The sequence below is a fragment of the Mobula birostris genome, chromosome 23 (genome assembly GCF_030028105.1).
Source record: "Mobula birostris isolate sMobBir1 chromosome 23, sMobBir1.hap1, whole genome shotgun sequence".
Taxonomy (NCBI): domain Eukaryota; kingdom Metazoa; phylum Chordata; class Chondrichthyes; order Myliobatiformes; family Myliobatidae; genus Mobula; species Mobula birostris.
Genome location: NC_092392.1, coordinates 19,125,065 through 19,139,050, shown reverse-complemented (window position 1 = coordinate 19,139,050; position 13,986 = coordinate 19,125,065). Strand labels below are relative to the sequence as shown.

Sequence of the window (13,986 nt, the reverse complement as noted above, 5' to 3'; positions counted from 1 at the left end):
CTGATACACTGATAACAACTTAGAGAGCTGCTGTGCTAAGCTTCACGTGCATTGAATCCCAGAGTTGTCGACAGTTTCATGGCTTAGTGTTGGAAAGGAACAATCTCACCAGTATTATAGCCACAAACCTTTGGTTCTTACTGCTGTTGTTGCAGATTGCACTGTGATGGTATTTGGTTCACTGTTTACAAAGCCCTAAACTCAAAAGAAAATATTGTGCCCTATCCTATATAGATATCTACTGATACCCTCACTATGGTGAAGTTATTCTGTATCAACCTACTCATCCAGGACTAGCTTACTTCCCTGTCTAGCATCTGCAGTGAGGTTTAGCTGCCAATATCTACTTCTTCCTCCTGAAGTTAATAATCAACTCCTTGGTCTTGTTGACATTAAGTAAAAGGTTGTTGTTGTGGCACCACTCAGCCAGATTTTTAATCTCCCTCCTAAATGCAGATTCATCACAAACTTTGATTCAACCAACATCTGTGGTGTCATCAGCAAACTTAAATATGACATTGGAGCTGTGCTTAAGTGTAAAGTTAAGTGTAAGTGTAAAGTTACAGTCATAAGTGTAAAGTTAGTAGAGCGGAAGACTAGGAAAGCAGCCTGGTGGTGCACCTGTGCTGATGGAGATTGTGGAGGAGATGCACTGAGTGGGGTCCGCAAGTGAGGAAATCGAGGATCCAGTTGTATTGAGGCTAAGGTCTCGAAGCAAACATCCCAACTTGTACCTATGTTTGGTATGCTAAGTGACATTATTTAATTGTCTTGCGTTTGGCTAGTGCAGACAGGAAGTGTCCTGATCACTTCACCTTCCTGTGCTTCCGACTTCAAACTGATTGTTGCTTCCGATTTACATTAAAAACTGCAGACTGGTTCTTGTTCTCAACAAAAAGCTGAGCAAAGCACATTTGTTAAAAGTTTAACTTTATCACCGACAACTCTAACCCATTGGAAAAGTCATGCAGCTGTGCCAGAAAGCTGAGGTTAGCAATAAGCCTCTTGGGCCCTGGAAGGTATATATCTATCATAGCACTTAGTTAAAACCCCGGGCACCACCTTGAGTTCATGTGAAAAGTTTGTCTAGAAGATGAAAAATTGCATTAAATGGTTTCATTCTCTGTGAAAGATTGATGCAATGGAAACTACTTCACATGATACATTTCCTATAGAAAATACCACAACACAGTTGTAATGTATACCATATGGGAAAATTCCCTGTTGTGTATTTTATTGGTGCTTGTATGTATTCTATGCAACAAAATACACTGGGCAACATTTTTTTTAAGTGTTGCTTCCTCAAAAATCTTTTATGGATATGATAGACTGCTTGGAGTTGAACAAAAATATAATTTCAGACTACTTGTATCACATAGGGATTTGGAGAAACAGGTGTAACCCTGAGGTTCAGCTAGCAGCTCGGGGGAGACGGCCTCCGGCCTGGCCAAACTTGAGAAATCTTGTTTGGGTGGATGCTGCGTGATGTGTTCCCCTGTCACAAATCAGTACCCCGAAATAACAAACAGTACACAATATGCAATTAAACGACTGAGCTTTATAATTCTTAATTTGACTATAGGTTAGTAAAGAAACAAAAAAGAAAAAGGGCCCATTCTCATGAAACAGTCTAATATGCAATGTTGAAGCTCGCGGTTTGCCCGTCTGTTCGTTCTCCATCGACCTTCCCCCCGGGCTTCGGCTCCCGACCCCATTCCAAGTCCACTCCATCCTGCAGACTACGACTTCCCCGTTCTGGCATCTTGTCTCTCTATCTTCTGCCGAACAGAAACCCGCGAAAACCTTCTTTTGGGCACACAAGATAGAAAAACACGCCTCTCATTGGTGGTGAACATTCCAAAGCCCCCATTATCTCTAGTCATAGCCCAAACACTGCTGCTACAGAGAAATCATTACATTAGCAGTGAAATTTTACAGAGAGGCTGTTACATTAGCAGTGAATCCTTACAGAGCATTACACAAGAAATTAACTTCTGTTGAATATAATGTATTTAATTGCATTACAGTGCTGAATCTTTGCAATAGTTCAACTAAGCTAAAAGTGTTTTGTTGATGATTTTCATTTGTACTCAGTGTCTGAGGCTTCTCGCTTAAGTGTCCAACAGTAATCAGCAGCATTGATGGATTCCAGTTGCCGTGATATTGTTTCCCCATGACTGCAGTCCCCTGGTGAAACCTTTCACCATGCTCATCACTGACAGTGCCAAGATTTGCAGAAAAGTAGTATAAGTGGGAATGCAGAAAATGTATCTTTAGTGACATATTGAACTTCATGGTTTTGTATGCTTGAAGCATGTTGTCAACCAGCTGCACGTGGTTTGGCGCTCTGTAGTTGCCAAGAAAATTCTCAACAACATCCTTGAATGCCTTTCATGTAATTTTCTCCAGTCCCACTAGAAGTTCTTCGAATTGCCTACTATTGATGACCTGTTTGATTTGTGGGCCAACAAAAATGCCTTCCTTAATCTTGGCTTCAGTTATTCTGGGAAGCATCTCTCAAGTATCAAAATCCTTCACCTTCCTTGTTCATCACGTACGCAATTTTTTTCATAAGCCCCGGTTTTTTGTTGGGTCTGCAGGTCGCTTATGTGCCATACTTCTCTGCCCTGGATCGAACGTCTTATGGAGTAGCCAACCCTTTTCAATGTTTCTTTTTAATCCTTTTTAATTTTACAACTGGAAATAAATCTCCAGGTTCTATATGTAATTTGATAATAAAATTTACTTTGAACTTTGAAACAACAGTACTCGGTGTGTCCGAGCTGCATTCCTAGTAGCAGCACTACTGCTTTCAGATCACCACAGATGTTCCAGCTGGTGCTGCTGTACTGTATGTGTTTCAACAAGACTTCCAAATTTTGATAGCTTTCTTTCATGTGCTCTGCATGGCCGATTGATACTGAAGAGTGGGCATTGCCTTTGTTGTGAGTCGTACTGGCAACCCACATCTTGCCCAGTCATGCTTGGACAAGATAGAAAACTTTTCAGCTTACATTGTGGGCAACATTTTAATTGACTTGAATTATGAATTGAAATAACAAATCTAGACAATTCCAAAAAAATAGTGTGTGATAGGGAAATTTCAAGGTGATTTTCATGATCAGCAGCCCAAGATCCATAACGTACACCCAAAAGTATTCAGAAAGTAGGATCTTTGTTGTCCAGTGTTATTTAAAGTGATTTTTGAGAAAGTTATCCAATAAAGGATCTTAACAATTTATTTGTTGCTTACATATCTTAGACCGTGCATTCTAATTTTTTTTTGGTTGGGGTTTATTTTTTATAGTAAACACTGTGGCATGATCGTGTCATGGTTAGCATAACCTATTATATCACCAGCAATCTGTCACTGTCTGTAAGTGTTGGTACATTCTCCCCATGACTGCGTTAGGTCCTTGGTTTCTTCCCATGTTCCAAAGACATATGGGTTAGGGTCAGTGAGGTGTTGGCATGCTATGTTGGCGCAGGAAGCATGGCAATATTTGTGGTCTGCAGTCTTGCAGTAATGTGCTGAGCTGTGTCCACAACTCTCTGCAGTTTCTTGCAGTCACATGCAAAGCTGTAGCCATACCAAGCCATGATACATCCAGGCAAAATGCTTTCTATGGTGCCTTGATAAAAATTAGTGAGGGTCCAAGGGGACATAGCAAATTTCTTTAGCCTATTGAGGAAGTAGAGGCACTGGTGATTTTTTTTGGCCATGATGTCAACGTGGTTGGATGAGGATAGGCTGTTGAGGATGTTCACTCCTAGAAACTTGAAGTCCTCAACCTCAACTCTGTTTATTTAACACTGGAAATACTCGGCAAGTCAGACAGCATCTATAGAAACAGAACAGTCAGCGTCCCAGGTCAAAGCATTCTTATTTCATTCTTTTTAATCCCTGTTTTATTTTCTAGATGACTAAAGTTAAAGTTGCAGCAACTGTGGTGATCATTGAACTTTTACCTCCAAATCCTTTGTCTAAATCTTTGCAATCCTGGTTCTTTTGAATACTCACCAGAGTACGTTATCAGAACTTTGGACATGCTTTGCAAGGGTGTTTTAAGTTGGAAGTGAAAATTCCCCTCATAAAGACCGCAGGAATGGCTAGTGTGCTGACTGAAGTTCAAAGTTCAAGTGAATGTATTATCAAAGCACATATGTATCACCATATTCTGACGTTCATTATCTTGACGGCATAGTCAGTAAATCTGAGTAACATAATAGAATCAATGAAAGACCGCACCCAACAGAGTGGACAACCAGTGTGCAAAAGACAAAAGGCTGTGCAAATACAAAAGAAAAAACAGAAATAATAATTGTAAGTACATAAGCAATAAATATTGAGAAAGTGAAATCAAGAGTCCTTGAAAGTTAGTCCATTGATTGTGGGAACAGTTCAGTGATTGGGCAAGTGAAGCTATCCCCACTGGTTCAAGAGCCCGATAGTTGGGGGGTAATGCCTGCCCCTGATTTTGATGGCATGGGTCCTGAGACTCCTGTAACTTCTTCCAGCAGCGAGAAGAGAGCATGACCTTGGTGGTGAGGGTCTCTGATGACGGATGCTGCTTTCCTGCGACAGCGCTCCATGTTGATGTGCTCAGTGTTGGGGGTGGGGGTGTTGCTGTGATGGACCAGGCTGTATCCACCACTTTTTGTAAGCTCTTCTGTTCCATACCAGGCTGTGATACATCCAGTCAATATATTCTCCACCACACATCTATAGACTTTGCCAAAGTTTTAGATGTCACGTCGAATCTTTGCAAACTTAAAGGAAGTAGAGGCACTGCTGTGTTTCCTTTGTAATTGCACTTACACATTGGGCCAGGACAGTTCCTCTGAAAAGATAACACAGAGGAATTTAAAGTTGCTGACCTCCACCTCTAATGCCCCGATGAGGACCAGCTCATGAACCTCTGGTTTCTTCCTCCTGAAGTCAGCAATCAGCTCCTTGGTCTTGCCGACATTGAGTGAGAGGTAGTTGTTATGGCACCACCACCCCCCAACCAGATTTTTAATCTCCCGCTTATATGCTGATTCAGTCACCACCTTCGATGTGACTAATGACAGTGGTGTCATCAGCAACTCAAATATGGCATCGGAGCTGTGCTTAGCCTCACAGTCATAACGTAAAGTGCGTAGAGCAGGGGCTAAGCATACAGCCTTGTGGTGCTGAGGGAAATTGTGGAGGAGATGTTGTTGCCAATCCGAAGTGACTGGGGTCAGAGGGGATTATATAAGTTGTACAGAGCAGCTGCTGAGAGAATTTCTGTTGGGAGGCAACAACAGTGAGCAAGAATAATAACCTCTCAGTTCTACTCCTGACAGCTTAATGTTTATTCACTGGGTAGTCAATTTGTATTTCAGATTTCTTTGTATGTCTAATGCAGAGGCTTTGCCTGCTTTCCTGTTAAGGGCATAATCAGAATCAGAATCAGGTTTATTTCCACTGACTCTAGTCGTGAGATTTGTTGTTTTGTGTGCATAGTATCATAACATTATCACAGCAATTGATTTAGTTTCGAATGAAACTCTTTGAAGCATTCAGATAAAATAAATAGATCAGTTTATTTCTAACATTTCTCAGTCCTCTACCTGAAATGTTTACCCCTGCTCTCTGGAGGTGGTTCCTCACCAACCTCCTGATCCTGGTCACCTGTATCTGCTGTACATGACAGCTGTGTAGACATTGACGTTGTAGACTTACTGAAAACGGTGATGGAGCAGCAGAGAGAGAGAGGAGGGGGGAGAGGGAGAGTGAGAGAGAGAAATTGAGGGAGAGGGTTAGAAAGAGTGATAGGAAAAGAGAGGAAGATAGAGGGAAAGAGAGAGAGGGAGGGGGAGAGAGAGGGGGGAGGAGAAAGGGAGAGTGAGAGTGATTGAAAGAAATTGAGAGAGTTAGAATGAGTAAAAGCGAGCGAGGAAGATTGAGGGAGAGACAGAAAGAAAGAGAGAAGGAGAGGGAGAGAGATTAGCAGGGAAAACAGAGGCAGGAATATCGGAAGAAAGGGAGAGTGAGACTGGTGTTTGTGAGTGAAGACACGGTGTGGTGACGACTCACCTTGATCAACACAAGTCCACTGGCGACACTGTGGCATCACTTTCCAGGAGCTGGAAGAGTGCTGCCAACATTGTGTGCCTCTGCCCCATTTAGTGACTGGACCAGAGCTGAGAGCAGCAAGGATTTTAGCTAGAGCTTTCCAAAAACAAAAGCATGCTGCTTCTGCAATGGCGTGTGTCTTACCAGAAGAGTTGAGTAGATTAAATGATTGATACAACATTGTGGGCTGAAGGTCCTACTGTACTGTGGTGTACTATGCCCCAGCACTGTCACCTTACCTTGAAATAAGAGCCACGGAGTCAGAGAGGAAAACAGCACAGATACAGGCCCTTCAGCCCAACCTGTCCATGCTGACCATGGTGCCCACCCACCCTGTCCCAATTGCCTGCGTTCAGTCCCTATCCCACCAGCCCCAATTTTATACACATCTATAATGTTGCCCCTCATTCTACACTCCAAGGAATAAAGTCCTAGCCTGGCCAACCTCTCCCTATAACTAGGGCCCTCGAGTCCTAGCCACCACCTCATGAATCTTTTCTGTGCTCTTTCCAGTTTGACCACGCCTTTCCGATAAGAGGATGACCAAAACTATTCACCATACTCCAAGTGCGGCTTCACCAATGACATATACAACTGCAGCATAGTGTCCCAACCCATACACCCAATGCCTGTACTATTGCCGTCCTTCTAGACCTATTTTGATAAGGAAAACACCAAATTACTTTGTGATTGTATGTGGTGGACCGTAACTATATGTGATTATACTGTATGTGCTGTATATAACAATATGTGCTGCATTTTGCATCTTGGCTCCAGAGGAATGACATTTCATTTATCCACATACATGTGGAATGACAATAAACTTCAACTTGAAATACCATTTTAATGCTTAAGAAATTTTGAAAAAGAATTACTAATCCAATATGTTCCAAAAAATATTGGGCACCACAGTAGCATAACAGTTAGTGCAAGGGTATTACAACTCGGGGCGTCGGAGCTTGAAGTGAATTCTGATGTCATCAGTTTGAGTTTGTACGTTCGTCCCTGTGAACAAGTTGGTTTCCTCTGGGTGCTCTGGTTTACTCCCACAGTCCAAAAGTGTACCGGTTAGTCGGGTAATTGGTCATTGTAAAATTGTCCTGTGATTAGGCTAGGGTTAAATTGGTGGGTTGCTGGATGCTCTGCATCAAAATCTTAATATTTGTCTTGCATTGGTTATGTTGTTCAGATATCTAAATTTGGTTACTTGACATTTTTTCTGAGCAGTAACAACATTTTTAGATCTAAATTTACTTGTTAGAATGATTTCTGGTATGTGCACAATCTATAAAACTATTGTATCAATCTGGTCTTGGCCATGTAGCTGTGATATCCAATGCCAGGTAGTGAATTGAGTGTTTCTATTATTCCTATATATGGACAATTGTAGGTTAATGAGAGGAAAATAATCTTATAAAATTCCAAGCTTGGATTTGTGCCCTAAACCACACATAGAGTGGACCAATCACCTTTGATCTCTGTCTAAATTCTTGGAGTGCTTTTGTGGGAATGAAACTTATTTTTTGTTTTCAAAAACAAATCTTTTATAGATTTTGGAAATCCTTTGGACTCAGTGAATGAAAGGATAAAGATATTTACGATGAGACACGGTAGCGTGCAGTTAGCGTAATGGTTTACAGTGCCAACAGTTCAGACTCAATTTCTGTCGGTGCCTGTGAGGTGTCTGTACGTTCTCCCCGTGACCTGTGTGTGTTTCCGCTGGGTGGTCCAGTTTCCAAAGACAGGGGTTAGAGTAAATGAGTTGCAGGCATGCTATTTTGGCGTTGGAAACATGGCGACATTGGCTGCCCCCCAGCACATCCTCGGATGGTCTGTTTTGATATTCCAATGCACATGTGTCAAATAAAACAAATTTTCATTCTTCAAATCTAATGGAATCGTTGGATCATTGTGGTTCAGGGGAAAACTGCTCTGCCCATTAAGTTCTCCTGTACAACAGCCCATGACTCTCCCACCCTGCAGGAAAGACTGTGACCATCCACCTTATCTAAGCCTTCCCAGATTTTATAAACTTCTATAAGGTTCTGCCTCATTCTTGTACACCCCAAGGGAAAAATGACTTAGACTGTCTATCCTCTCCTTATAACTCAGGCCTTCTAGTTCTGGCAACAACCTCGAAAACTTTTCCTGCACCCTGTGTATATAATAGTTACTTATACATTCTAGGATCTAGATCTACAGGAATGTATATAAATTTATTGTTTTTTTTATTGTGTTCTTTATGTTTATTGTGATTTTTATATGCTGCATTGGATCTGGATTAACAATGATTTCGTTCTCCTTTATTCTTGTGTAATGAAGAATGACAATAAGCAATTTTGAATCTAAATTGAGTATCAAATTCTTCAGTACCAAACCTTTTTGCCTGTACTCTTCCCACTCCCGCCACCTTCTTATTCTGGCTTCTTCCCCCTTCCTTTTGAGTCTGATGAAAGGCTCCAACTCAAAAAGTCAACCCTTTACAGCCTGGCCAGCTGAGTTCGTCCAGCGTTTTGTGTGCATTGTGCTGTACCAAATTCCTGTTTTCTCCCTGGATCTCTTGATCCCTTACATCTTAAGAACAATGTACATCTCTTCCTTTGAGTATATTTAATAATCCGGCATCAATTGCTTTCGGTGATAGATAGTTTTACAGGTTCACTATTCTTAGAGTCATAAAGCACTATAGTGCAAAAACAGGTCCTTCGGCCCTTCTTGTCCATGCTGAACTATTATTCTGCCTTGTCCCATCAACCCGTACCTGGACCATAGCCCTCCACAACCCATCTATCCACGTACTTATCCAAACTTCTCTTAAATGTTTCAACTAAACCTGTATCCACCACTTCCAATGGCAGCGTGTTGCACACATGCACCACCCTCTGAGTGAAGAAGATCCCCCTCAGGTGCCCTGAAATATTTCACTTTTCACTCTTAACCTATGACCTCCAGTTCTAATCTCACCCAAACTCAGTGGAAAAAGCCTGCTTGCATTTATCCTACCTATACCCCTTATGATTTGCTTAACTCTATCAAATTTTTAATTTAATTCAATAGGTACATTTAATGTTAGAGAAATGTATAGAATATATATCCTGAAATTCTTTTTCTTCGCAAACATCTGCGAAAACTGAAGAGTGCCCCAAAGGATGAATGACAGTTAAATCTTAGAACCCCAAAGCCCCCCCAACTCCCCCCTCTCTCGCATAAACAGCAGCAAAGCGACGACCCCCCCCACTGATAAAAAAGCATCTGCACCCTCCACCAAGCACTCAAGCATAGCATGCAGCAAAGCATCAATAAAGACACAGACTTGTAGTACCCCAGAGACTACTCATTCACCCGGTATTCGACATACCACAGACTCTCTCTCTCCTTAATAAGTGAAGGAGAGGTGTCCCCGTTTCACAGCGAGAGGGGAGACATAACAAAGCAACTCACTGATTTATGATGCTAAAAATCTGTTGTGTTGCTTTTTCTGAGCTCTGTGTCCAAAGAACTCGGGTCTCTGGGCATACAGCCAGCAGCCAGCTTGCTGCTTTCGATCTTCAGTGTACCCCCACGACACATCAGGTGGGCACCAACCTCGAATCCGCCCGCCTCCAGAGCCATGAAAGTCCGGCACCCTGACGATGCGCCAGTCTTCCAGGCCGCGTCCTTGGCATATTGAAAAGCAGCCGGTCGTGAGGCCCTGAGAGCGGGTCCCATTTCCGTGAAGAACCGAAGTCAGCATGTAACTCAAGTCAGGGTCTTCAAAAGAACCCTGAAAAGGAAAAAAAAAGAGATATTAGAAATAGAAATAGAGCTGTTTCCGAAGATGCAAACAAAGGAGTTGCTGCTACGTGTCATCATCCTAAGCTCATTTCCTCATTCTCCTATGCTCCTGAAAATAAAGTCACGACCTATTCAACATTTCCCTGTAACACCGCTTCTCAAATCCGGCAACATCCTTGTAAATTTCCTCTGTACTCAAGGAGTGAGTTTCAGGGACCTTCCCACATCAAAAGCTCACTTCATTAATAGTCAGTCACCAAGTAACCAAATATATAATTTAAATGTCTGTTTCGAGAAAGGCACTGAGACATGAGCTCCACACGTGATAAAGTTTTGATACCAACGCTTCGATTTCTCTTTCTCCAGGTTGTGTGGCTATCCTCCGTTCTACGATGAAAATGACTCCAGACTGTTTGAGCAGATATTGAAGGCAGAATATGAGTTTGACTGTCCTTACTGGGATGACATCTCAGACTCTGGTACGTTTTGAGTACAATTTGTTAATTAGTTCAGGTAATGAGGGTATCGCACACCAGGTCCAGCCTGAGTCACCCTGAGTCACCCGTCTTTCTCATCAATCTACTCCAGAGCTCAAGGTGATGGTATTTCTACTGATGTGTTAATTAGTACTAAAACCTTTCTGTTTGTCCAGCATTTTGGGATTGGCTGTTATACTTCCATATACTGCTCAGCTGTCAGTGAATTAAGTTAATGAGCGATTTCTCTTTCATTTGTTCCTGCTCCTGCTCCAAATATTTTCCTATACCCTCCCCTGTCGATCACTGACCTCATGGGCAAATTGGTTAAAAGGATCAAAAACAGCACACACACTATGTCATTGCGTAAAAATACACTGTGTCTACATTGAATAGATTAAAGCTGCAGGGTACAAACTGAACCTGTGTTTTGTAGAGTGGGCCTGTGTTGTGTAGACTAGGCCTGTGCTCTGTAGAAGAGACTGTGTTGTGTGGATTTGGTCTGTCTTGATTAGACCAGACTAGTGTTATGTAAACTGGGCCTGTATTGTGTAGACCAGGCCTGTGTAGCATAGATGAGGCATGCTCTGTGTTGGCTGGTTGTAGTTTGAGTAGATGGGATCTGTACTGTGCAGCCTTGGCCTGTAATGTCAGGGCATATTTTCCTTTGAGTTGAGCTGGAGGTCGAGAGGCCGCATTGGGCTGGACGTCTTGGCAGATGAAGGCCACGCGAAAGGACTGAGTTCAAATTGTTGCTCTCCTCAATGCTGATGGAGGACGTTTTCAAAATTCTGAAACATATGTGATTATTGGCATGGACTGTAATTTATATTTTTCTCCTTTGGTTTTTCTGCATTTTCTTTCTTGTTGCCAGTTGGTGTGTGGGCAATATGTTACTCTTTTGGGTGAGAGGGGGGTTGGGGATTTGGGGGTCTGATGTTCTTGTGGGTGTTTTTCTGTGTGAGCGATCTGTTAGATTTTTGTGTGTGAGAGCGGGGTTGGAGGTTTGATATTATTGTTGCTGGGTTTTTTTTGCATGGGGGTTATGGGTTTGATGTTTTAGCTGCTGTGTCTGGGTGGGCAACCTGTTAATTTTGGTGTGAGGGGTTGTGGAGTTTGGGGTTTGTGAGTTTTCCTTTTTGTGCGGGGGGGGGTTGATGTCTTTGCTTTCAATGACTTGCATGGTCTTCCTGTATTTCATGGCTATCTGGAGAAGACGAGTCTCAGAGTTGTGTTTTGCATACATACTTTGATAATAAAATGAACCTTTGAACCTTTTAGAACTATGATGAGTAATCTCATGAACTAATAGAAGTGACTTGACAGAATAAAACCTGAGAGGCTAACTCCCCCAGCTGGGACAGTCACATTCCCACAATTAGAACGATGATAGAAAAAAGTGTACACAGTGGGTCACAAATCTTTGGAGTTCCCAACTCCTGGGCCTGTGAGTGTTCAGCATGTGGTCGGCTCCAGGCTCCTCATTACAAGGATGTGGATGCGGAAAAGTTAACCAAAATGCTGCCTGGTTTAGAGGGTATAAGCTACAAGAAGAGCTTGGACAAACTGGTGTTGTTTTCTTCGACAGCTAAGGGGCAACCTGATAGAAGTTCATACGATCTTGAGAGGTATAAGTAGTGTAAATAGTCAGAGATTTTATCCAAAGTATTTACTGTATGTGAACTACCAGAGGACATGCATTTAAAGTGAAAGGGAAAAGTTTAAAGGAGATATGTGGAACAGATTTTTTTACACACAGAGAGTGATGGCTGCCAGGAAGCAGATACAATAGTGATGGTTAAGAGGCTGTTGGACAGACACATGAATGTACAGGGAATGGAGGGGCATGGATAATGTGCAGGCAGGAGGGCTTTAGTTTCATTTGTCATCATGTTAAGAAGGTGTATGAAGTGCTTACCTTCATTTTTTGGAGGAATGAGTTCAAGAACTGCAAGGTAATGTTGCATCTCTATAAAACTATTGTTGGAACACACCTGGAATATTGTGTTCAGCTCTGGTTACCTCATTGTAGGAAGGATGAGGAAGCTTTACAGAGGGTGCAGAGGAAGCTTACCAGGATGCTGCCTGCATTAGAGAGAATGTCTTATGAGGACAGAGTGAGCCAGTGCTTCTCTCTTTGAAGAGAAGAAGGATGAAAGGTGACTTGACAAGATCGTAAGAGGCATTGGTAGAGTGAAGAGAGACTTTTTCCCAGGGGAAGTATGGGGGGATGTCAGAGGTAAGTTATTTTACACAGAGAGTGGTGGGTGCCATGAGTTGTGGTGGAGGCAAATACATTAGGGACATTTAGAAACAGATGATAGAAGAATGGAGGGCTATGCAGGAGGGGAGGGTTAGAGTGATTTTAGAGTTGGTTAAAAGAGTTCAGATGTGCCATACAACTCTTGTACCCCCACAGTTCTTGTAAAAATATGTTAATATAGAACTTGTGCACGAAAAAATCGCATCTGAACTTGTGCGTGAAAAAATTGACGCATGGAATGTAAAAGGTTGGCCACCCCTGTTCTGTGTTCTGCTCAGACACGGTGGGCTGAAGGGCTTGTTTCTGTATGTACACATGTTGTAGAATGGGGATTGACAGATTCTTGGGAATTAAGACAATTAGAGTGAGAATGGGGAGGACTGCATGTGGCCTACTAGATGGATAGAGCCGGCTACAAAGACCAATTGTCCTTTCCCCTTTTTCTGGATGTTTTGGTGGTTCCTGCACTTTTGTCGGGAGCTTTCCATGGGAAACTGTCTCTGTTGTGTCTCTGAATCCAAACCGGTCAGAGAGAGTTTCTATTTTTAAAAGCTGGGGAAGTTAATTAACTGCTGGCAATTTGTCCACCTACCAGAGAGTGGAGTTCTGTGTTAAAACACAAAGCAAATAAATACCACCTCCAAACTGAAGCGGAGCAGTTGTCTGGCAGGTTTCTGCATGCGGCTGAATTTTTTAACAAGACATTTCACTGATAGTTGAGGACTTTTTGTAGTTCCCTAGACATGTCAAAGAGAGTGGTACCATGAAAAGGGACACCAGGTTATGACCACAGTGTTGTCAGCGGCAGAGGCGTAGACAGTAGGGAAGGTTTTCAACGCAATGCCCCTCTCCATAGTGTTTGACACCAAGTGTCTGGTGAATGCGTCGCTCCCACATGTTAGACCAGGGTGCTCTTAAGATGATAATAAATAGGGCCAGGAGCAACCCACTTGACCTCTCAAACTGGCTGCGCAATTTGTTGCAATCTTGAGAGTTTATTTAGTCATTTTTACTTAAAGATAACAGTCCTTCAGATCTCTGTGCAATCCATGAGCCCGTGTGCACGCTCTTGTTTTTATTATTTTTAATTTCGAGATGCAGCTTGGTAACACGCCCTTCTGGCCCCATTGAGTTTTCACAGCTGAATTACATCCATGTGACCAATGAACCTACTAACCTGTACGTTAGTGGAATATGGGAGGAAACTGAAGGCCACGCAGGTCACAGGGAGAATGCAGAAACTTCTTAGAGACAGTAGCGGAATTTAACCTGGATCCCTGGCGCTATTATAGCATTATGCTAACCACCGTGCAGCTGTGTCACCCTCCCAATAGAATACAATACTCCAAGAGCAGCCTCAACAGCACCTT

At 42.5% G+C, this 13,986-nt stretch overlaps 1 protein-coding gene across 3 annotated transcripts in view; it reads left to right on the top strand.

The window, feature by feature from the left end:
* The window catches only part of camk1da (calcium/calmodulin-dependent protein kinase 1Da), a 317,135-nt gene that overhangs the window by 261,995 nt on the left and 41,154 nt on the right, over nucleotides 1–13,986 (top strand). For all 3 annotated transcript variants that reach the window (XM_072241028.1, XM_072241026.1, XM_072241027.1), the window contains one exon: nucleotides 10,244–10,356. In XM_072241028.1, the coding sequence (XP_072097129.1) occupies nucleotides 10,244–10,356 (113 nt within the window). The remainder of the gene's footprint in view (nucleotides 1–10,243; nucleotides 10,357–13,986) is intronic.